The sequence below is a fragment of the Macaca mulatta genome, chromosome 11 (genome assembly GCF_049350105.2).
Source record: "Macaca mulatta isolate MMU2019108-1 chromosome 11, T2T-MMU8v2.0, whole genome shotgun sequence".
NCBI lineage: Eukaryota > Metazoa > Chordata > Mammalia > Primates > Cercopithecidae > Macaca > Macaca mulatta.
This window is the reverse complement of record NC_133416.1, coordinates 48,444,449-48,463,901: the sequence shown is the minus strand read 5'-3', so window position 1 is coordinate 48,463,901 and position 19,453 is coordinate 48,444,449. Positions and strand designations below refer to the sequence as shown.

Genomic DNA, 19,453 nt, shown 5'->3' with positions numbered 1-19,453 from the left:
CTACACTTTTCCTTCATGTAGAAGAGCATCTGCTCTGGAGCCACGCTACCACAATGTGAATACCAGCTCCTCCACTAACCCACTATGAGTAGTTCTTGACTTTTTTCTGCCTCAGTTCCTTCGTATGTAAAATGAGAACAGTTATAATATCTATCTCATACTGTTGTAGTAAAGTTTTTTTTTTAAAATTATACTTTAGGTTCTAAATGAGTTAATATGCCATTGGGATTTTGATAGGAATTGCTTTGAATCTGTAGATCACTTTGGGTAGTACAGTCATTCTAACAATATCAATTCTTCCAGTCCAGGAACATGAGATGTCTTTCCATTGATCTGTGTCTGCTTCAATTTATTTCAATATTGTTTTATACATTTCATGGTACAAGTGATTCACCTCCTTGGCTATACTTATTCCTAAGTATTTCATCTTTAATGCTGTTGTGAATGAAATTGTTTTCTTAATTTCCTTTTCAGATAGTTCCTTGTTAGTGTATAGAAGTGCAACTAATTTTTGTATGTTGATTTTGTATCCTTCAACTTTACTAAATACGTTTATGGCATAGGTTGTGGTGATGATTTCATAAGTGTATACTTATCTTCAAGCTCATCAAGCTGCATACATTAAACATGCACAGATTTTATATGCTCTTACCTCTATAAAGTGGCTTAAAAATGAGTACATGAGTCAATATACACTAGTGCTTTCCAGCAAGGGATAGTTGTTGTTATTGGCGATGATTATTGTTCCCTCTGATCTTTGTGTGGGTGGATTTTTCTTTCAGTTTTCAGCTTTCAGAGAGGCCTTCTTTGGCTATTCTGTCTGTATTTGTCCCATACTGGAATTTCACACTATTTTCTTCCTAACACTCTCTTCATCTGAGATTTCCTTCTTCTCTTAGTTTTTGTTGTCTTCTTCCCATTTTGAATACAAACTCCAGGAGAGCAGTGGCATTGTGTTGTTGGCCCCTGTGTTCCGAGTACCTGAGACAGTCTCTAATATGAACTAGATACTTAATAAATATTTGGTGAGCAATGCGTGAAGTCACAGGCTCCAACTAACACTTAAAGGCTGACATTCTTAGCTCTGAACTCCGCTGAGCTCACTATCTTCAGCTGTAGCTCCATGTGTCCATCTGTGCTCTAGACATTTCCATATGAATGTTCCCATGTCTCAAATTGTCCACAAGCAAACCCATAACTATGCTCCTTCTCCAGCATTTTCTTAGTCAGCAGCATCTACATGAAAGGGACCTTTCAGCTCATTGGGAAACCTGGCAGCCATTTTTCTCTCAGGGCCATGAAATGATGGCATATACCCGAATATATACATATCTACCATGTATGTGCCAGTCAGGACTACATGTTCTCATATGTTATTACATTTAATATTAACAAATACATGTTATTAATACTATCTTCTTTTCACAGATAAGGAAACTGAGGCTTAGAGAGTCTGATTTGAGTGCACTTCTGGCTGACTCCAAATATACCTAAATACAACTTCTCCTCCAATAAGAATGATACAATTAGACGTTTAGTGTCTTGGGAATAAAAGTTTTTGAAGGAATGACTTGTAAATTAATGGGCAGGTTATTTATAGGGAAGAGTAATTGAGGACTTAATGAGGGGAATTTATTTCATATAGTTGGAATATGAGCAAAATAATTTTGGAAATAGAAAGTCTTCTAGAATCCTTTTCACATGATTGATCTGATACTAATCAGCTATTGATCATTTTGAATTATAATATTATGAATGTCTATACTTTATTACCATACAGCTACGCACATGTTTAAGACCATTAAGGAAAGTGACAGGAAATGACCCTAAAGCTAATTTCCCAACACCTGAGAAAACTCCCTGAGAGAATGTATGGCTTTCTTTTCTTTTGGCAGACATAAATAGAACCTGCATATAAAATGGCCAGTCCAGTTTTGAAGTGGTGATAATGTTAATTCATTTCCTTCTGTGAGAATCAGATAGTAAAACTAATTGAATATTCACATGTGCTGCCACCTACATGAATTAATCTATGTCTGTGAGTTAGTTTATCCATCCTACACTCAGTTATGTTGCATGAGAGTGCATTCTTAAACAATATTTTAAGGTGAATAAATCTAAAAGCACATCATTTGGGAGACTTAGACCTTCAAGTTAACCCAGAAGAAAGTAAGTGATGGAAAGTCTGCTGGTCATGCGAATTATCTGAGGGAGACAAAGAGGTTTGGAGTCCCTTTCACTTTCATTTTGGAGGGAGAGATTTTTGTTAATTTCTTTGTCTATCAGACAGGAAGAGATTAAACCATTATTAACTAAAAACACTTAGTGGTGTCTCCACACAGGGAATCAGTTTTCTTTTGAATTTCACAACTGCATTGCTCACATGCTCTTAAAGCATATTTACAACCTTTGCTTAAAAGGATTTGTAACTGTCTTTACTTGGCAGATAGCCATGTACAAGTCAAAGGAAGGAAAATTCTTTAAGGATTATGAACTTCCTGGCTGCAAAAAAGGCTCAACAGCTGTCAGTGTATCCTCTAGTTACTCATAAACATTTCCTTGGAAAAACATTATCCTTCCAATGGCTATTTAGGAGTCTTAGACTTCTCTCATAAGATAAACCACAGGTAATCACATAATATGTAGGATGTATTAGTTTTAATTCGTTTATAAAAACAAAGTGAAATATTATATCCTCTTGATGATTGCACAATCTGGGAAAGAACACATACTCAATTACATGCCAAAGGGGAAACTGAATAATGAAATACCAATAACAAGCATACAATACTTTTAAAATAGTAAAAAAAAAATCATTTCTTAAGAGCAAGAAGAAATTCTTGCCCAGCATTTGCCATTAACTAGCTGTGACAGTTGAATCTTTAACCTTCACAGGCTTCAGTTTCCTCTGTCAAGTACATCTGATGTACTTCTCTAGCCTTCTTATGGTTCATATATACCATGTCAAAGTTCTCTTCATTTTAATTCTCTTTTGTCCAAATATGATATAATCGTTTTTAATTCATATGTGTTTTTCCATTATTTCAAATTTCTATCTCTAATATCTTATTGTGCCTTGATTACTAATAATTCTTTTATATTAAAGAAGAACTCTATTCATCTTATAAAATGTACAACTTTTTTTCTCCCTAACAAGCTTTCTACAGCAAATTCCTATTTGGTAACTGCTTCTTATGGAATCCTTCACTTCCTACTGAGAAGAATCTGGGACTTTAAAAATCTGCTATTCTCAAGAGAGCAAAAAGAGCAAACGGTTTCAATGTGTTTTACAGAACGAAGAAAAAGTCTCAGATTTAACTTACGTTTTGTTACTATTGAAATGTTTTATTAACAAATAGAAATATGAAAAGAGAACATCTGTAAGAGGGCAAGAACAATGAAATGAAAGCACAGGCAAAAGAATATTTGAGAGATTGGTCAATTTTAACTTTGGTTGGTGAATAACTGCTGCTACAGAGCTCCAACTTACAATTAGATTTCGGTTCCAAAACTGTGGCTTCTATAATAGCTTGCATCAACACCAAATACAAATATATGTTGCCTTAAATGTCCTATTTTAAGTAATTAAATCTGGACATTTAAAATCCAACAATGTCTAGAAGTGCTGTATCTCAGTTCAAGCCAAGTGATTATCAGCTTTGTGCCTTCATCTTCACATTCTCCTAATCTGTTTCATTTATGATGACTACAGGTGTAGATTATTTGTTGTTTTATTAAAAAATATTACCGTCCAGTGCTTCATCTGTAAACATCATTATTACTGCTGACATCGTTCTCTGTGTTTGAAATGAGACAAAAGATTTATTTGCTCCATCAACACATTTAAAACATGCTACCAGCCAACAATGAGGCCGAGTTAGAGGCTGTGTTTGTGTGTGTGTGTGTGTGTGTGTGTGTGTATTTAGGCACGTTTACTGGAAGAATAAATAATAATTTTAAAGTTAAACTACCAAAATGTGATCATCTTTTCTCTCATATTTAATTTGAAGAACAAAACAACTTTTTGAATAAGTGAGATGTATATCCAAAGAGTCTCAGTTCTAAACCCTTTTCGAGATTTATGCTTTAGCTTTGCTAGCCTGCAAGTGTCTTTAAGATTTAGTCATTGCTTCAATCATTCTATCATGTACAGAGTACTTGGAAGAGAGGGATGCATAAAACAAGGTCAACCATACTGAAGGAGGTTAGAGACTTTTGGTGGAACCTAAAGTAAGGAAAAACAATAATCGCACATAAGGCAAATGGAAGAGAGGGCAGAGGCCAGAATCTAAGCATCTTTTTAAAGGAAGAATCCAGTACTTCTTTAAGTGAAAAAACTGTAACTATATGTTCTGTTTGTCAAATATTTAATAATCCAAAAAACTTTTTTTTTTTTGTTTTTGTGTTCTTATTTCTACCTCCGTCACGAAATCAATGGTATAGAACAGTGTGGAGGAAGAGAAGAGGGAATATTCCAGGCAGAGGAAAGCAAGAACAAAAACAAAAAACCAAGAAAATGTCATCCTTGGGGAACTGCAGGCAGTTTGTGCGCAGAAGCACAGCATTCCCACATCACACTTAGATTAGTGGGAGGTGAGCACAGAGAGGCAGATGGGAAGTGCCTCATATGCTATGAAGTTTACATTTCATTATATAGGCCTGAGTTTTCCAAACTGGAATGTCAGGGGAGCCAGAAAACCACAACTTAAGCACTTTGCCTCTTCCTGGAGTATCAATTTGTGAAAGTGGGGGTGTGGATACCACAATATATCTACTAAGAGGTAAAATGCAAACTTCAAAAAAATAAAAAGAAACACAAAACCGGCATGAAATTGTTCTTTAGGCCTTACACCCAGACTTGGTGGGCTAAGACCCCTCATGTTCCTCATTATTCCTTTAGGAAAAAGCTCTGAAGAGCATTGGTAGAAGCAATAAAAAATCACTGAGGAATTTTCAGCAGAGGAGTGACACGATCATTCATAGTAAGAAAGAGATGGTGATGGCAGAGAGTAAGATCAGGAAGATGTGAGGAGGCTACTGCTTCAGAGGAATGGGGAGTAGGGCCTGGCTGTGAAGATGCACCAGCCTCAACTGAGAACATTTCGTTAATGTTGGAGGTGAGAAGTAGGAGGGAATCAGGGCTGCTCTCAGCTTTCTGGTCTGTGCCACTTTACCTGGAAAGCAAGTTTGTTTGAAGGATTAGAGGTGATCTCTAAAGCACGTAGTTGAGAGTCTGGCAACACAGTAAATGCTCAGAACACAGTAACTCTTAGCATTGTGCAGCTGATGAGGCTGTTAAACAAGACAGGATAGAAGAACAAGTAGATTAGGGGCAGAAGCATGCTTAATTTAGGAGGCATTTCATTTCCTGATTTCATTTAAAATATCCTTCAACTTTGAAAATTCAAATCTCTTAAAACTTATCTTTTTTTTTCAACCTTATGCGTATAGACCTATATTTGAATATACAGTTGAGATGGAAGTAGGTATACATTAAATATTAACTATAATGTTAAGCCCACTTACTATGTTGATGAAACTATATTATTTCCATAAACTGGGTATTTATTCCAAGCATGTTTTATTTATTTATATAGAGTTGGGGGTCTTGCTTTATCACCCAGGCTGGAGCACAATGGTGTGATCAGAGCTCACTGCAGCCTCTAACTCCCGGGATCAATAATCCTCCCACCTCAGTCTCTTGACTAGCTGGGACCACAGATGCACCAAGGCCAGTTAATTATTTACTTTTTTGTAGATACGCGGTCTCACTACATAGCCCAGACTGGTCTCAAACTCCTGGCCTCAAGCTATGCTCCTTTTAAAATGTGCTTTAAATAAAGGTTATATGATAATAAAGGAAATAAGCCCACTTAATACTAATAATACTATTCTCATATATTGCCTGTAAGAATATAAATTAATACATCTTTTCTTGGAAAGCAATTTTTCAATAAATATTTATCTGAAGTGTCATAAACTATTCTTGTGCATTGATACAATAATTTTACTTTGGGAAAATTTTCTTGGGGAGATAATTCTGAAATGCAGACAAAGACTTATGCATAAAGCAATTAACTGTAGCTCTTAATGATTTAAATAAAACCTGGAAAAAAACGTTAAAACCCCCCAAAATGACAAAATTGCAGTCATACAGTGTACATAGAAGAGGAAAACAAACACAAAATATAAACTGTGGTTATCTTAGGTGGTATAATTGCCATCACATTTTAAAATTGTATTTTGGACCTCAAATGCATAGATTGGATTTACCATACATCTGTACTGGTTCTCTTTTATTTATATTCAATTACATTGAACTGGATTATTTAATAGACAGTGAATATTGGTAAAGGCAGCATGTAATCAGAAACCAGAGTATTACCAATAGCTTATGCCCTTGAAGGAGAACTGTAAACCTAATATAAAATACATAACCTTTAGAATTCCATTCATTCATTTCAGAGACAATGTGATATAGTGAAGAAAAAATTCAAACTAGGATTATTTTCTATATTTTTGAATCAAAAAATATGTATTATGTGTAAATAAAGTAATTTATTTTCTAGTTTTTACAGACTGCATCTTCCATTTCAAATTGGTAAATGCATATGAGCTCACTTGCTCTGAATGCTGAAGCTAAAGTCAGAGATAATACAGAGAGGTGTACTACCTGATACCAATTGAGACATATTGTACTACACATAGACCAGATCAGTGTGACGCCATGTGAGTGTGTGGGCTTTCTCTATAACAACTAAAAAAAATGTAGGTTGATATGTTTAAACTGTGAAAATACTTGTAAAAATTTTTAAGAATTTGACCATGAATTTATCTCACTTTGCTTATGTGAGTTACATTCTAGAAAGAGATGCAGACTAATCAGTCCACAGCTAACACTGGTTGTTCCCGTGGAGCACACAGGTGGAATATGATTCATTCAAGAGACAGATCTAGAACTGGGGCCAGACTCCTAGTCTGCTTTCCTTCCATTTTATTCTACTGCCTCTGAAAAGAACATTAGAATCTTTAATATGAATTTTGCTTTATATTGGAAAAGACAGCTCTCCTTTTTCTGCCCCTATGAAAACAGTCTTTGAAGGCAGAATAGAAGTCACTGGAAAATATGATTTGATATGCAAATATGCACCTTAAACACAACCTTTCACAAACACCTTTAAGTAATGCAAGGAAATCCTCTGAATGTGTATCATAAGTATCTTCAAACAAAAATTGAATGTCAGCATTTTGATAAAAGTCATAGACGTAGTATAAGGAATCTTTATTTCATATCTAGATCCCTGGTAAAACAAATGTGCCCATGGTTACCTGGTTTAATAACCAACTTGGAAGGTTCAATTTGCTTTTCATTGTTTTCTTAGGAAATAAGGTTTAGTCTTGTCACAATCAGTGAGGCAAAAGACAGATTTTCTTCTTATTTGTTTTATGAAATTACATGAACAAATTAATAGCAATACTAATCTTGTTTCATTCAGTAAGAAATCTGAAAGAATTATAATACTTTGGTAACTGTTGCCAACTTTGTGGCATTTTTTTTCTAGTCACTCTTTAAGTAAGACCTACAAGAAAACAAAAAGTAATCTCAATTTAGGAAAATCATGCAATTTAATAAACTTAGGTACTAAATCTAAGAAATTCTGCTTGGAATGTTAGGATTATACAACATGTAATTATGAAGTAACAGTCTCAATTAAAGTTCAACAAGCAAAAAAACAGAACAACCACATAACATATTGTCTAACTAGGATACTTTCGAAAGTAAAAAAAAAAAAAAAAAAAAAAAAAAGCTGTTATTCATAATGAGCCATACACCACGACTGTTTAGGGCAAACCAGGATGTATAGTTATCCTAACAGACCAGAACCCCCATCATTCTTTAACTACATAAATTAGCATGTCTATTTACCAGGATTCACCAGCTTACACATTTGTGGTAAAACACACATATATTCCTCGGTAAAACAGAAACAATAAAAATCCCAATTTTCTTCCTTTACAAGCTGGCTCAGGTATACACTTAAATCCATTTCCTCTAATTACTAGACAAATTGATATCCTATGAAAAAAGACTTTCTCACTTTATTTCAAATTGTTATTGTCCATCAGCCTTCTTCTCCTCTCCCCGAATTTAGCACTTTGTACTTGTTTTGGGGACTTATAAAATAAGAATAGTAGCAGCAATGTTTATTCATTCATCACACAAATACTACTGAGGACTCACTGTGTGCCAGGGCATGTGCTGGGCCCTCCTGGTGATATGCAGGTAATTACAAGAGGTCACTTCTGTTATGAAAGACTATCTATTTAGAAGAATATACAAGTACATAAATGACTATAGCCCTCGGCATAATCTAAATGACAGAAAATATTTACAGAAAGCAGTGTAGGAGTTCAGTGGTGGGAAGGATCGTGGTACATGGCTGAAGGACATCATGGAATGCTTCTGATGTAATGCTTGACTCTGTCTTTGAATGATAGCAGAGATTGTCATAAAAGCATTCCAGAGGCACAACAGCCCATCAGTAAAGGCACAAAGAAATGAAAGCACACAGCTTCCTCTGTTCTAGTCTGTTAGGATAACTATATATATATATTTTTTACTTTCAAAAGTATCCTAGTTAGACATTGAGTATTGTTATGCTGTAGAGTTTGACCCCAAGATGCTGGAAAGGTGAGGTGGTGAGAGGGTTCCAAGTACCCTCAATGCCAGGCAGAGGATTTTAGAGTTAATTCAAGGAACAGAGTCATACAAGATGATAAACAAAGGAGTAAACCAATGAGAGGCACACTTGAGAAGGTTTGATCTGGCTGTGGTGAATAGGATAGATAACCTGCAGAGACCAGGGACGGGCCACAAGAGACCAAAAACTAGCCTAAAGGTACAACAATGTTGGAAACAAAGGGAAGGCAGCAGTGATAAGGAGAAACATGCCACAGATAATCTGGAAACACTAGTTCCAATAAATGATAACTTATTGGTTTGGCTATATGATTAAGATTCTCATCTGACATATTTAAGAAAATGGTGGTGTCATTAATAGGCACCTCAGTGAACCAACTCCAGGCTGACAGAATACCATCTTATCTTTAATGCTCAGGTAATAAAAATATTTCCGCACTTCATCCAGATCAGTTTTCAATTCAGTAAATTTCCCAAAGGAACGGCACTTATGTAGGTGATTTTTTTAAATGGATGATTTTACTGCCCCAGTAGTAAGTGGTATAAAATTATTTTAGCTATTTCATTAATAATTCTAAAATGTGACTAACAAGCAGAAGAAAAGGGACTAAGTGGAAGACATTCAGTGAGTTAAACAAATCTAAATATTCTACCCTTTTACACTCTATACACTATTTTCTCATTTATCTACTTTGACACACAGATAACATATGGTCTCTTTGTCAATTATGTTTCATACCCATCATGTTTCTTCCATCATTGGCTTTCAAACTCTTTGATAGGTTTGCCTCTCTCAAGATCAGAGATGGACAGAGCCATCTCTGGGTGGACAGAGACAGCCCCAGCTGGTTAGTGGGGGAGGCACTTATTTCCCCATCTGTTGCAGTTTTTCTCACATATACTGATTGAGCCCTTGGTCAACAAGTAATAAAGGGGGTACAAGTGTGGATTAGAGAACATGCCAAATTTGTACCAAATATGAGATTCTATGATTTTATAAGGTGGCCAGTAAAGATAAATTTTCAAGGAGTCCAATAACTTTCTACTACATTACTTATTTCTCCCTATTTTTCACCCTCTTTGCCCTTTCCTTAGAAGTGTTTGAGACACAAATGGCATTAGGATCAAAACTCCTGACTCCAAGAACAAATACCTGCTGGAAAGCAAGAGGGCATTATAACTGGACAGTGGTCCCAAGTTCTTTTCCACTTCCCTTTGTATGGAAAAGAGGAAAGGGACTGAGTGGCTCAGAAATTGGTCCATGCAGACAGCAATGGGAGTCCTCATTTATTCCTTCATGAAATATGCATTGAGCACCCACTGTGAAACAGACCGTGTGATGCAATAAAGCTGCTGCCCTCAGAGCCTTGAGATCCATATAGCTCTATAATGCATCATGCTAGGGACTTGTTTTTTTTTTTTTTTTGTTTTGGTTTTTTCAAATACTGGCTTCACAAATCGTGAAGTTGCTCAAAAAATATGATGGAATCTAGGTAATAATTATCCTCTTGCTATTTTTTGAATGAAAATCTCCTTGATTCATGATTCTCTTTTCTTTATGTAAGAGAGAGATTATATACTTAAAGTCTCACAAATATTCAGCACATATTTGCAGGGATCCAGCTCCAGGAAATACATTTTGCAAAATGACACTTCTTAGCACAGCACAAGGGTTTACTTATGCTTTGCATAAGGACGGCCAAGAGGAAGCTAATTAATATGCTAAGTGCTCACTTCTATTTATAGACACTGGTCCAAGTTTGGTTTTTGGTTAACATGTACATGGAACTCTGACATGTATTTATCCTCTCTTTTCCACTTTTAATACCTCTTCAAGCAAAGTTCTAAATTTTTTTGGCTTACATTTTTATGATATTGGACGCATACAGGGTACTTATTTCAGCTTTTTGTATATGTTTCTTTACCTGATCACTGAGGGAGAAGTAAAAATGATTTCCAGTGGTATTTCTAAGTGATAAAAATCTACAGGCACAGAATTGTTGCTTGTCTTGACTAACACGATGTTTTATACGATCTAAATTTTGCAAGTATTGGTTTCTGACCCCTCTATCAGCATTAGCATTGACTTTTGAGAGTTAACGGCAAATGCTGTAGACAATTCAACATCTTCCTTGCATTCAGGCAATTGCAAACATATCTTTATTAGGAGTTGGGCAAAAAGATCTCTGTGTTTCTTAAAACCGTTCCCTTTAAATTATTTCTAGTAGAGATTGGATTTGAGATCTGCCTCTGACTTGCTAAGGATTATTTATGATTTATTTCAACCTTTAGCTGGCTCTAGGGGGGAAAAATGAACAAAGTTGAAACTAAAAGGAGGAGAAGCTTAATCCTTAGTGAAATTCCAGTGGCATGGAACACCCTGACTCTTATGATGGGTGCATTTTTAAATTTTTTATATGTTTATTTTTTCTCAAAAATAAAATTAAACTCATTTATCATTTTTAATTAGAGAACAAGTATCATCATTTTTTAAAGAGAACAAATTTCAAGCTGTGAGTCTTTTAAGGTAGACTGGTCCTCTGAGACTTTTCTGAAGCACTATGGGGAAATTTTAAACCCAGTCAAATATTTTTCTTAGGAAAAGTGGTGATAGGTCATGGTGAAATACGGGTGTCATTAAATTTTCATAGAGGTTCTTAACACACCAGAGTCACCATAACATGGACACATTGACTATAATATCTCCAAACAAGCATTTGCTTGTCTGCCATGGCTCTGAAGGGAGCTGTTACAGTCCGTCAATGAAGTAATCTGCATGTTAAAAAGTCCCTAAATATGTATTTACAAGATAGTCAGATCTGTTTTGGTCTGTTGGGTTAATAATCCATGTGCTAAGTCTGTATATATGTACTCACAAGATATACAGATCAGCTTTGGTTCACTGAGTCAATAGTAAGTAGGTCTTTAAAAAGGCGCCTAAATAGCTGCATAGTTTGTATTTCAGCAAGTTCAGAAATGCAGTCTATATACTATAAGCTATTTCTTTTAAAGTGCGGATGTATTGTTCTTTTTCCAGAGGATGCCAAAAGGTGTGCTTCACTCTAACCTGTAATATTTTGCCCTTAAAATCTCAGAAGAAAATTGCCGTAGCACAAACTATATTAAAGCTCTGAGGCATAGCCCTCCAGGCTGGGGTGGATGCTGTCCTAGATTATGTCATGCATATTCCATTCATTATCACTGTTCAGGTCAAATCCCCCACTCCCTGTCAGCTGACTTTGCTTCCTTCCTGTCAGTCTCAGCCCAGCAGCTAGAGTAATCCCGTATGGCCTTCCTATGTTCCAGCAACTTCCCATTTCAGAGTCAAAGCAACTTCCTATACCACGGTCAAAGCTAAAGGCTCCTCCTTTCTCAGAATTCACCCCTTCCACTCTCTTACTGGCCTCTTTGTTACTCCTTGTACACTCCAGCATGCTTCTGCTTCAGGTCCTTTGCACCTGCCCTTCCTTCTTTCTGAAAATCTCCTTTCACATGGCTAGATCTCTTATATTCTTTAGTTCTGTTATGAGAGAAGTCTTCCATGACCACTCTGTATAAGACAGCAACATCCGGTAACACCACTCTTATTATTCTCCATTAGTACTTCTCACCATTGAAAAGAATATGTCTTTCCTTGTTTGTTTATTGTTGACCTCCTTCTCCTAGAAGCTCCTTCCACTGGGGCAGGAGCCTCCTAATTCCATGCTTAGATAACTGCCTGGTACATTTTAAGTCCTCATTAAATATTTATGGTACAAATGAACGAAAGCAGATGCAAAAGGAGTCTTCTTTCTGCTTCCTTGATTTCCTGGTTGTGCTCATGTTTAGGTTGAAGAGGAATGCGTATCTCTTTCGGAGCTGAAGCCACCTTCTTGGCCATTAAACCTCAGTTTCCTGTAATATTCTCTCAGTGGCACAAAACTGGTACTTCCTTAAGGTGCTCATCCATCCTGTTCCTAGAGCTATAGGGCTCTGATGAAGCTCCTAGAGGAGCTAGGGTCATCTCAGCTGGTCACAGAAACATCAAATCAGTCTGCTTCTAGGTGCAACAGTAAAAGTGCAACACATAGACAGAAGTAGCATTTCTAAATGTCTTCACTGAATGAGCCTAATGGTGTCCACCATAGGCTCCAATGATAGCAGTGGACTGACTGACTAGATTTTGCAGTTTAATCTGATGCAGCCACAAGGGATGGCATGTGCCACTCTATGTGTGTGTCACATAACGGTAACAGGCTGAGGAGTACTGGGCAGAACCACTATTCTCTCTTGAATCTGGTAAATTTCTCTGGAGGTATTATCCCATGCCTTCACTCCCACCTTTAACCATGCATGTTGTTCTCAAATGCATCCTTTCTAATGATTGAAAACTGTCATAGCAACTCCTTCCTTATTTGAATTTCACAGGAGCATTCTTTATTTCAATCACTCAGAAAGGGGGCTTTGGCAACGGAATCACAGCTGACAGCAAATTAATGACTATGATGCTGTGATTAGTTGAGATTACAGGCTACAGAAAGCTTGTCTGAGAATTCGCCACTGACATCATCCTGATGCTGGCTTCTGCTGGGGATTAATATTGGCCAAAAAAGAGGATGTGGTTCAGCTACAGTAAGCTCCATAGAAATGTAAAGAAATCTGTCTGTACTGTAATATTTCAATGACATGCTTATTAATTAAAAGGGCTTTTACTATTAACTTGCTTAGCCTAAACAGTCTTCCTCCTATGCCCTCTCCCAGCACACTGACTTATTTTAATAAAGCTTTAAGATATCCAAATAAAAAGTTGAAGTGATATAGATAATTCCAGTCCCCAAACCCAAAGTATTCAACTAAAATATAATTCATATATTATATTTTAATATATATAACTAAAATAATTCATAAGAATCTTGAATTATTTGGATAAGTCACTCAATTTTATAATTTATTTTACGTGAATAGACAAAGCAATGGATATTGTAATGCATGCCAGGGTCTGAGTAGATTTAGAAAATAAAACTTTTCAATCAACTTAATAAAGAGGAGATACAAATTTAACATGAACAACACAAGAATGACAAAACCATCTATTCAGTTACCTGGTGTCATTTCACATCCTTCTAAATTTTGGCTGCAAAGAAATAATGATTTCTGTAATCCCTAGGAATGACTTTTGTGGGGAGAAGATTTCAAACAAATGTCTATTTGCTTTAGATGAGCTTCCTTATTTGATTTCAGATCCTCCTAAGGGAAGAGATTTCAGGATTTCCTGGTTGTAAAGTGGAAGAGAACACTTAGCTGAACTTGTATGACATCACCTGAAGCATTAAAAGGGCAGGTGATCATGAGTTCTCTGCCTGTTTACCAAAGCTTCCTTACTTCCTCAATCTATTTTATTTTTAAATGTCAGAGTAGTCTGAAATCTTTCAAAGATATACAGGCTGCAGAAGTGGAGGAAATATTAGGATACATTATTTAACTTTTGTGAGAGCTTTAAAATAATTAATGAATGGACTTTTGAATTGTTATATATCACAGAACAGATATTCTAACATTAGACCATGTGAAGAATAAATATAGTTTAACAACAAAGGGCATGAGGCCATCTCTATTTCTAGGAAGTCTGTGAAATGGCTCGTTAGAGTACATACCAGAGGCACAAAGAGAATATTACATTTCCAGAGAATACAATATAATAAAATTTGGTTTATCAATGAAAATTAGAATATTATACAACAAATGAAAACAGTAAACACAATCTTTGTTTTAAATACATTTTTCAAAGTCTACTTGGAAATCCACATATATTATAGAACAAATTTTTAAAATGTAGTGGTTGTAATATTATTTATTAAAAAGCAACAAAATGAGAGCAAATTATATTTAAGCTTATACTATAAAGATATTTTCCAATATACATAAAACACTGGAGACACATAGCTAGAACAAATAGTATCTGAAAGATCTTACTCTAGATATGTAATATACAAGACATTTCTCACTGTAATAGATTAATTTCTTTGTTATACAAAACCCCTCAACCATAACTTCATGAAGAAATGTGAAGTGGTGTGAAAATGATCTTACCTCATATTCAAAATCTTCTGTTCTGTCTGCATCAGCAGGCAAGCTGGAAATATACTCATTGTCCTCATAAAATTCATGCTCTATTGGATGCAGAGAATGGCAGCTATGGGGAATATAGCAATATGATAGGCATAGATTAAAAGGGTTGTTTTCAAGATTAAAACTGATTTTAGAATTTCACTTTAGTTTGCTCTGCTTTGGAATAAGACCTGTAGTGATCTAGCCTTTAAACAAACTACAGCTCAGAAAAAGCAATCGCTTTCCTTTCTCCCTCTATGGGAAGTCCATCGGTTTGCAATTTCTGTGGAATAAGGGCCTGTGGTCAGAGTTGTATTCTGTGGAGAGACTGATGTGAAATCTCTGACAGTCCATGATGCTTTATTGATACTTTCTGGCCTGCTTCCATTCCACCGAATGTGACAAGCTCGACACGTGGGTGTGTGGCATTTGAGATTGCAGTCTACTCAAAAAGGGGTATTTGTCATAAAGCACTAACAATTTCGTAATTCACAGCTGCAAACTATTTTTTTAAAACCATTTTCAAAAGCACATATTTTTCAGACTCTAAAATGTGCTCACATTGTACCCTCCCCTCTTTCTTAAGATCCCCCTTTCTCACTCTCCCTCATAATGCACATTTTCTCCTCTTTGATCAAGGACATATACACAAGTATTAAAGAGCATTTATGGAAACTCCTATAAGCCGAAAGGTTTCATAATACCTTTAGAAAATTCTTAGTGACGGTGAGAGCAGATTACATTAAGGAAATGAGGGGATATGAGGTGTTGCACGTGGCTTTTATGTATTTCAACTTTTAGGAAATATTTTAAATAGTTTGTAAACATGTTATTCAATTTATTATGTTCTGATATAAAGACCACACATCGTATCATATGAAAACTAAGAATAGTTTAACAGCAAAGGGCATAAGGTCTTTTCTATTTCTAAAGACACTGAAAAAGCCTAAATATAATTGACTAGTTGGTTGCAGATGAGACCTTTAAGCCTTGACAGTGTGGACCTTATTGAAAAATTGGAGACAGCAGTATCAATTAGTTCTCTTCTCCCTTGCTGAAAGGCAAGAGACCCATCCTCATGCCCTCATACGATGGTCAGCATAAATATTCTATCAGCCTCTCCTCACTACTATCTATGGCTGTCAGCTCCACACAGGTCTAACTAGTGTAGGTCAGAATGGTAAAGTAATAGAGGCAGCACCTTGCCTTGAGTCTGCCAGATAAATCTCCTTGCTTGAAGCTGAACTGGGTCCACATAGCCCATTTGAGATGTTGGAACATTGAAGTTTGCTGCTTTGGACATCTGATGTGTTTCCCTTGTCTTTCAGATAGTAAGATGGGAGCCCTGCTGTGAGGAAGACTTTATTCATTCAACGTTTATTCAGTGGCTACCAGATGCCAGGCCAAGTGCTGGAAATATGTTGGTGTACAAAATCCAATTCTGCCCTATTAATTGGGGAAAGCAGCAAAGTGGGAATTTTAATACAGTGCAATAATTAAGGAAAACATATAGAACCTTGGGAGCACATGGTAGGGGGTGGACCCACTGCAGCCCTAGGAGGTTTTCTAGAAGAGGTTGTCTCTAAGCTAAGGTCTGCAGCACCTAGGAAGAGCAGCAAGATGCACTGGCTAAGGAAGTAGGCATTGGGGTCAGATCTCTTAGGCCTAGAAGCCTGGCCCTGTCACTTTTTTGCTATGTAATCTTGGCCATGTTACTTAATATCTGTTCCCTCATCTTAGACGTAGGATGTTGATAATATAATGCACTCCATCATGAGATTATTGTGAGAACTAAATGAGTCGATAAATGCAAAATATTTGGAATAATACTGAAAGCATGTTAAGTTAGCTAATACAAGCTAGCTATTATTATTCATTCAAGGAAGTATTGGATGGCTACTATGTTTTAGGCGGTATTAATGAATATTATATATTTGTTTCGTTGCTTTTTCTTCAACTACCCCTGTAGAATATAAACTGTAGAAGGCAATGACTTTATTTTTGTTCAAAGTTTTATGCCCAGCATCTAGTTCCAATGCCTGACACATCCGATTTGTGTCTGACACAAAGGGCTATTTAAAAGGTAACGGATGAATGAATAAAGAGATACCCAAGACAAACAAATCCCCTACCCTCCTGGAACTTGAAGTCTCAAGGAGTGTTTTCAAAACTTGGATGCACATTAGGATTGCCTAGGGAGATTTTTGAAAAATTCCGATGCCTAAGCCTTAATCTAAGAATTCTCATTTAATTGGCCTAAGGGGTGATTCAGGTATTGATACAGCTTCTAAAAGTTCCCAGGTGATTCTACTGTACATCTGTGACCCACTGAAACAGGCGTATGGGAGCCAGCCATCAAAGGGCAGGAAAGTGGCATGAATCAGATCTATGTTTTACAAAGTAGAGAGCAGATTGGAGTAGGTGATGAAAATGTAGGCTAAGGAGACTATTGCTCTTATAAACTCTCAATGTTTGAATATTTCCTAGAAAGCTCACAGAACACAATGAATTGGACAAGCGTACTTCTAAAACTGTTCAAGTAGGATTATTTGAATAAAATCTCTCTGACTTCCTTTAAATTGGGCAAAAAATCTGGAGGAAGTATTCCTTGAATAGATCTTTATTTGATAGCACTATATTTACTCTTTGACAGCCAAGATCCTTTGTTTATATCTCAATATATTGGGTAATTGTTTTCTTCAGAGAGTTGCACTTTAATTAAATTAATTTCCTAGCTTCTCTTTAAAGAAGAGAAATGCAAGGAAGAGAGAGAGGTGGCCCACAGAGGAGAATGTGGAGCTAACATGCCACTTCCACATGAGTCTTAATAAGGTTTTTGGCAGCTTTGGTGAGAAAAGTGATTTCCCTGACCAGTGTTCATGAGTAGCATGAGGCTTTTGACAGCTAGTAATATGAAGATGAACTAATCAGAGCCAGAATTTTTCATAGCAGCTAGCAAGTATGATTACCCAGGTGAAGCAACCATGTGGGTTAGGGAGAGTAGCCAGCAGGGACCACTGAGAACTAATTGCACATATCTAAACAGGGGAGACATTTTCCAAACAGAGCTGGGAAGCCTGTCTCCATAACTGTCAACCTGCTAGGGGAGCTGCTTCTTTCCAACATCTGCTTTACGTGACAAATGGAAACAAACAGGGCTTTGGAAGAAATGACAGAAAAATACCTGTCTGAGAGCAGGAATGGACAGATGTCTGGCACTGGAGGGGTAGGTGGCCGAAGCTTGGCCAGGGCCATGATGTGTTCGAAGGTGATGTCCGTCTGAGTGCTGGCATTCATGAGTTGCACTTCTGGAGCCATCCCATAGGCCGGTCTACTAAGAGGTGTTCGCCTTAACACCTGCACCACAATGGGCTCCTTGGCATTGCGAAAGGCTTCCACTGCCTCTTCGTGGGTGGCCTTCGAAAGATCCTTCCCATTGACCTACAAACATATGAGGACGCTGTTTATCTCAGAGGAAAGATCAGAGAGGCTGTCGTGATAGATTAATAAAAGGTAGAGAGAAAGGTTTCAACCAGCTCTGACATGAATTTTGTAATGGAATATTTAATCAGATATTAATATTTACTGACGTCTTTACCAACATGATGAAGTACCTGAGATTACAACAACAATTACTTCTGTATCTTTATAAAGTATCTGGAGTTGGTTAACGAGTAAAACAGCAGAACTATTAGTAAAGATTTAAAAATTTAAGTAACACATCTGCTTCAGAAAAGGGTCACCGAAGTCTTCGGATGGAGGAAATGTTAAGTATGTCATACTTTTTCATGATTTATCAATGTCTCTGTGAGATTTTCAATATTTAATCAAGGTCTTACTTGCCTAAAATCTAATTTTTTAAGGTATTGTCAAATTTCCTCCATATTCATAATGTTTTAATCCAAGACCATGTGATTGCCCATGTGCATTTTATCCTAAATCCTCACTGTTTGAAATGTGGTCTGTGAACCAGCAGCATCAGCATCATATGAGAGATGATTAGAAATACAGAATCCCTGGCCCTACCCTGGATCTACTGAATCAGAATTGGCATACTTACAAGATTCTGACTTTATATTTATATTCACTGAAAGAATCACTGCTCTAAAAATCCTCTGAATGAATATATTATGTCCCCACTGGTTACTCGTTTTAATTCATACCAATTCATGATTCTCCACGGTAGCTCTAGACATTACAGAGAAAGAGGTGAAGTCTGCCTTTGTCCTCACTTCTTGCTTCTCAACAGTGGCACAAACCATTGTCATTTGGGAGAGAAAAATTATTCTTTTTGTGGGACTCTCCTATGCCAGCTTACCAAGGGCCAGGAATGTTTCCCAACCTTTGTGGCTGTCAAAACACCTACACACTTTCCCTAACAACCTTGTGGTAGGCAATACAGACCACGCTCACATAGTTGTCAATTTAATCCCCTAAAATGAGTCCTGATAACACAGCCTTTTAGTGGAAGTTGTGTTTTAATAAAGGGCTCTAGAATCCTGAAAGAGTTTTATGACTCTCGCCCCAGATGAATCAATAATGCTGTTTTTTGCAGATATGAAGAGCTATCTAGTGGCACAATACTGTGCGTAATATCCCTGAAATTATACCATTTCCAGACAGCAAACTAAGCCACCCGCCTGTCGGTGAGGCACCGATAACTGT

The 19,453-nt window shown here is 36.6% G+C and overlaps 1 protein-coding gene across 3 annotated transcripts in view; it reads right to left on the bottom strand.

The window, feature by feature from the left end:
- Positions 1-19,453, bottom strand: part of PDZRN4 (PDZ domain containing ring finger 4) — a 415,257-nt gene that overhangs the window by 49,596 nt on the left and 346,208 nt on the right. For all 3 annotated transcript variants that reach the window (XM_015151453.3, XM_077953187.1, XM_015151454.3), the window contains 2 exons: positions 17,973-18,229; positions 14,771-14,873 (listed from right to left, as the gene is read on the bottom strand). In XM_015151453.3, the coding sequence (XP_015006939.2) occupies positions 14,771-14,873; positions 17,973-18,229 (360 nt within the window). The remainder of the gene's footprint in view (positions 1-14,770; positions 14,874-17,972; positions 18,230-19,453) is intronic.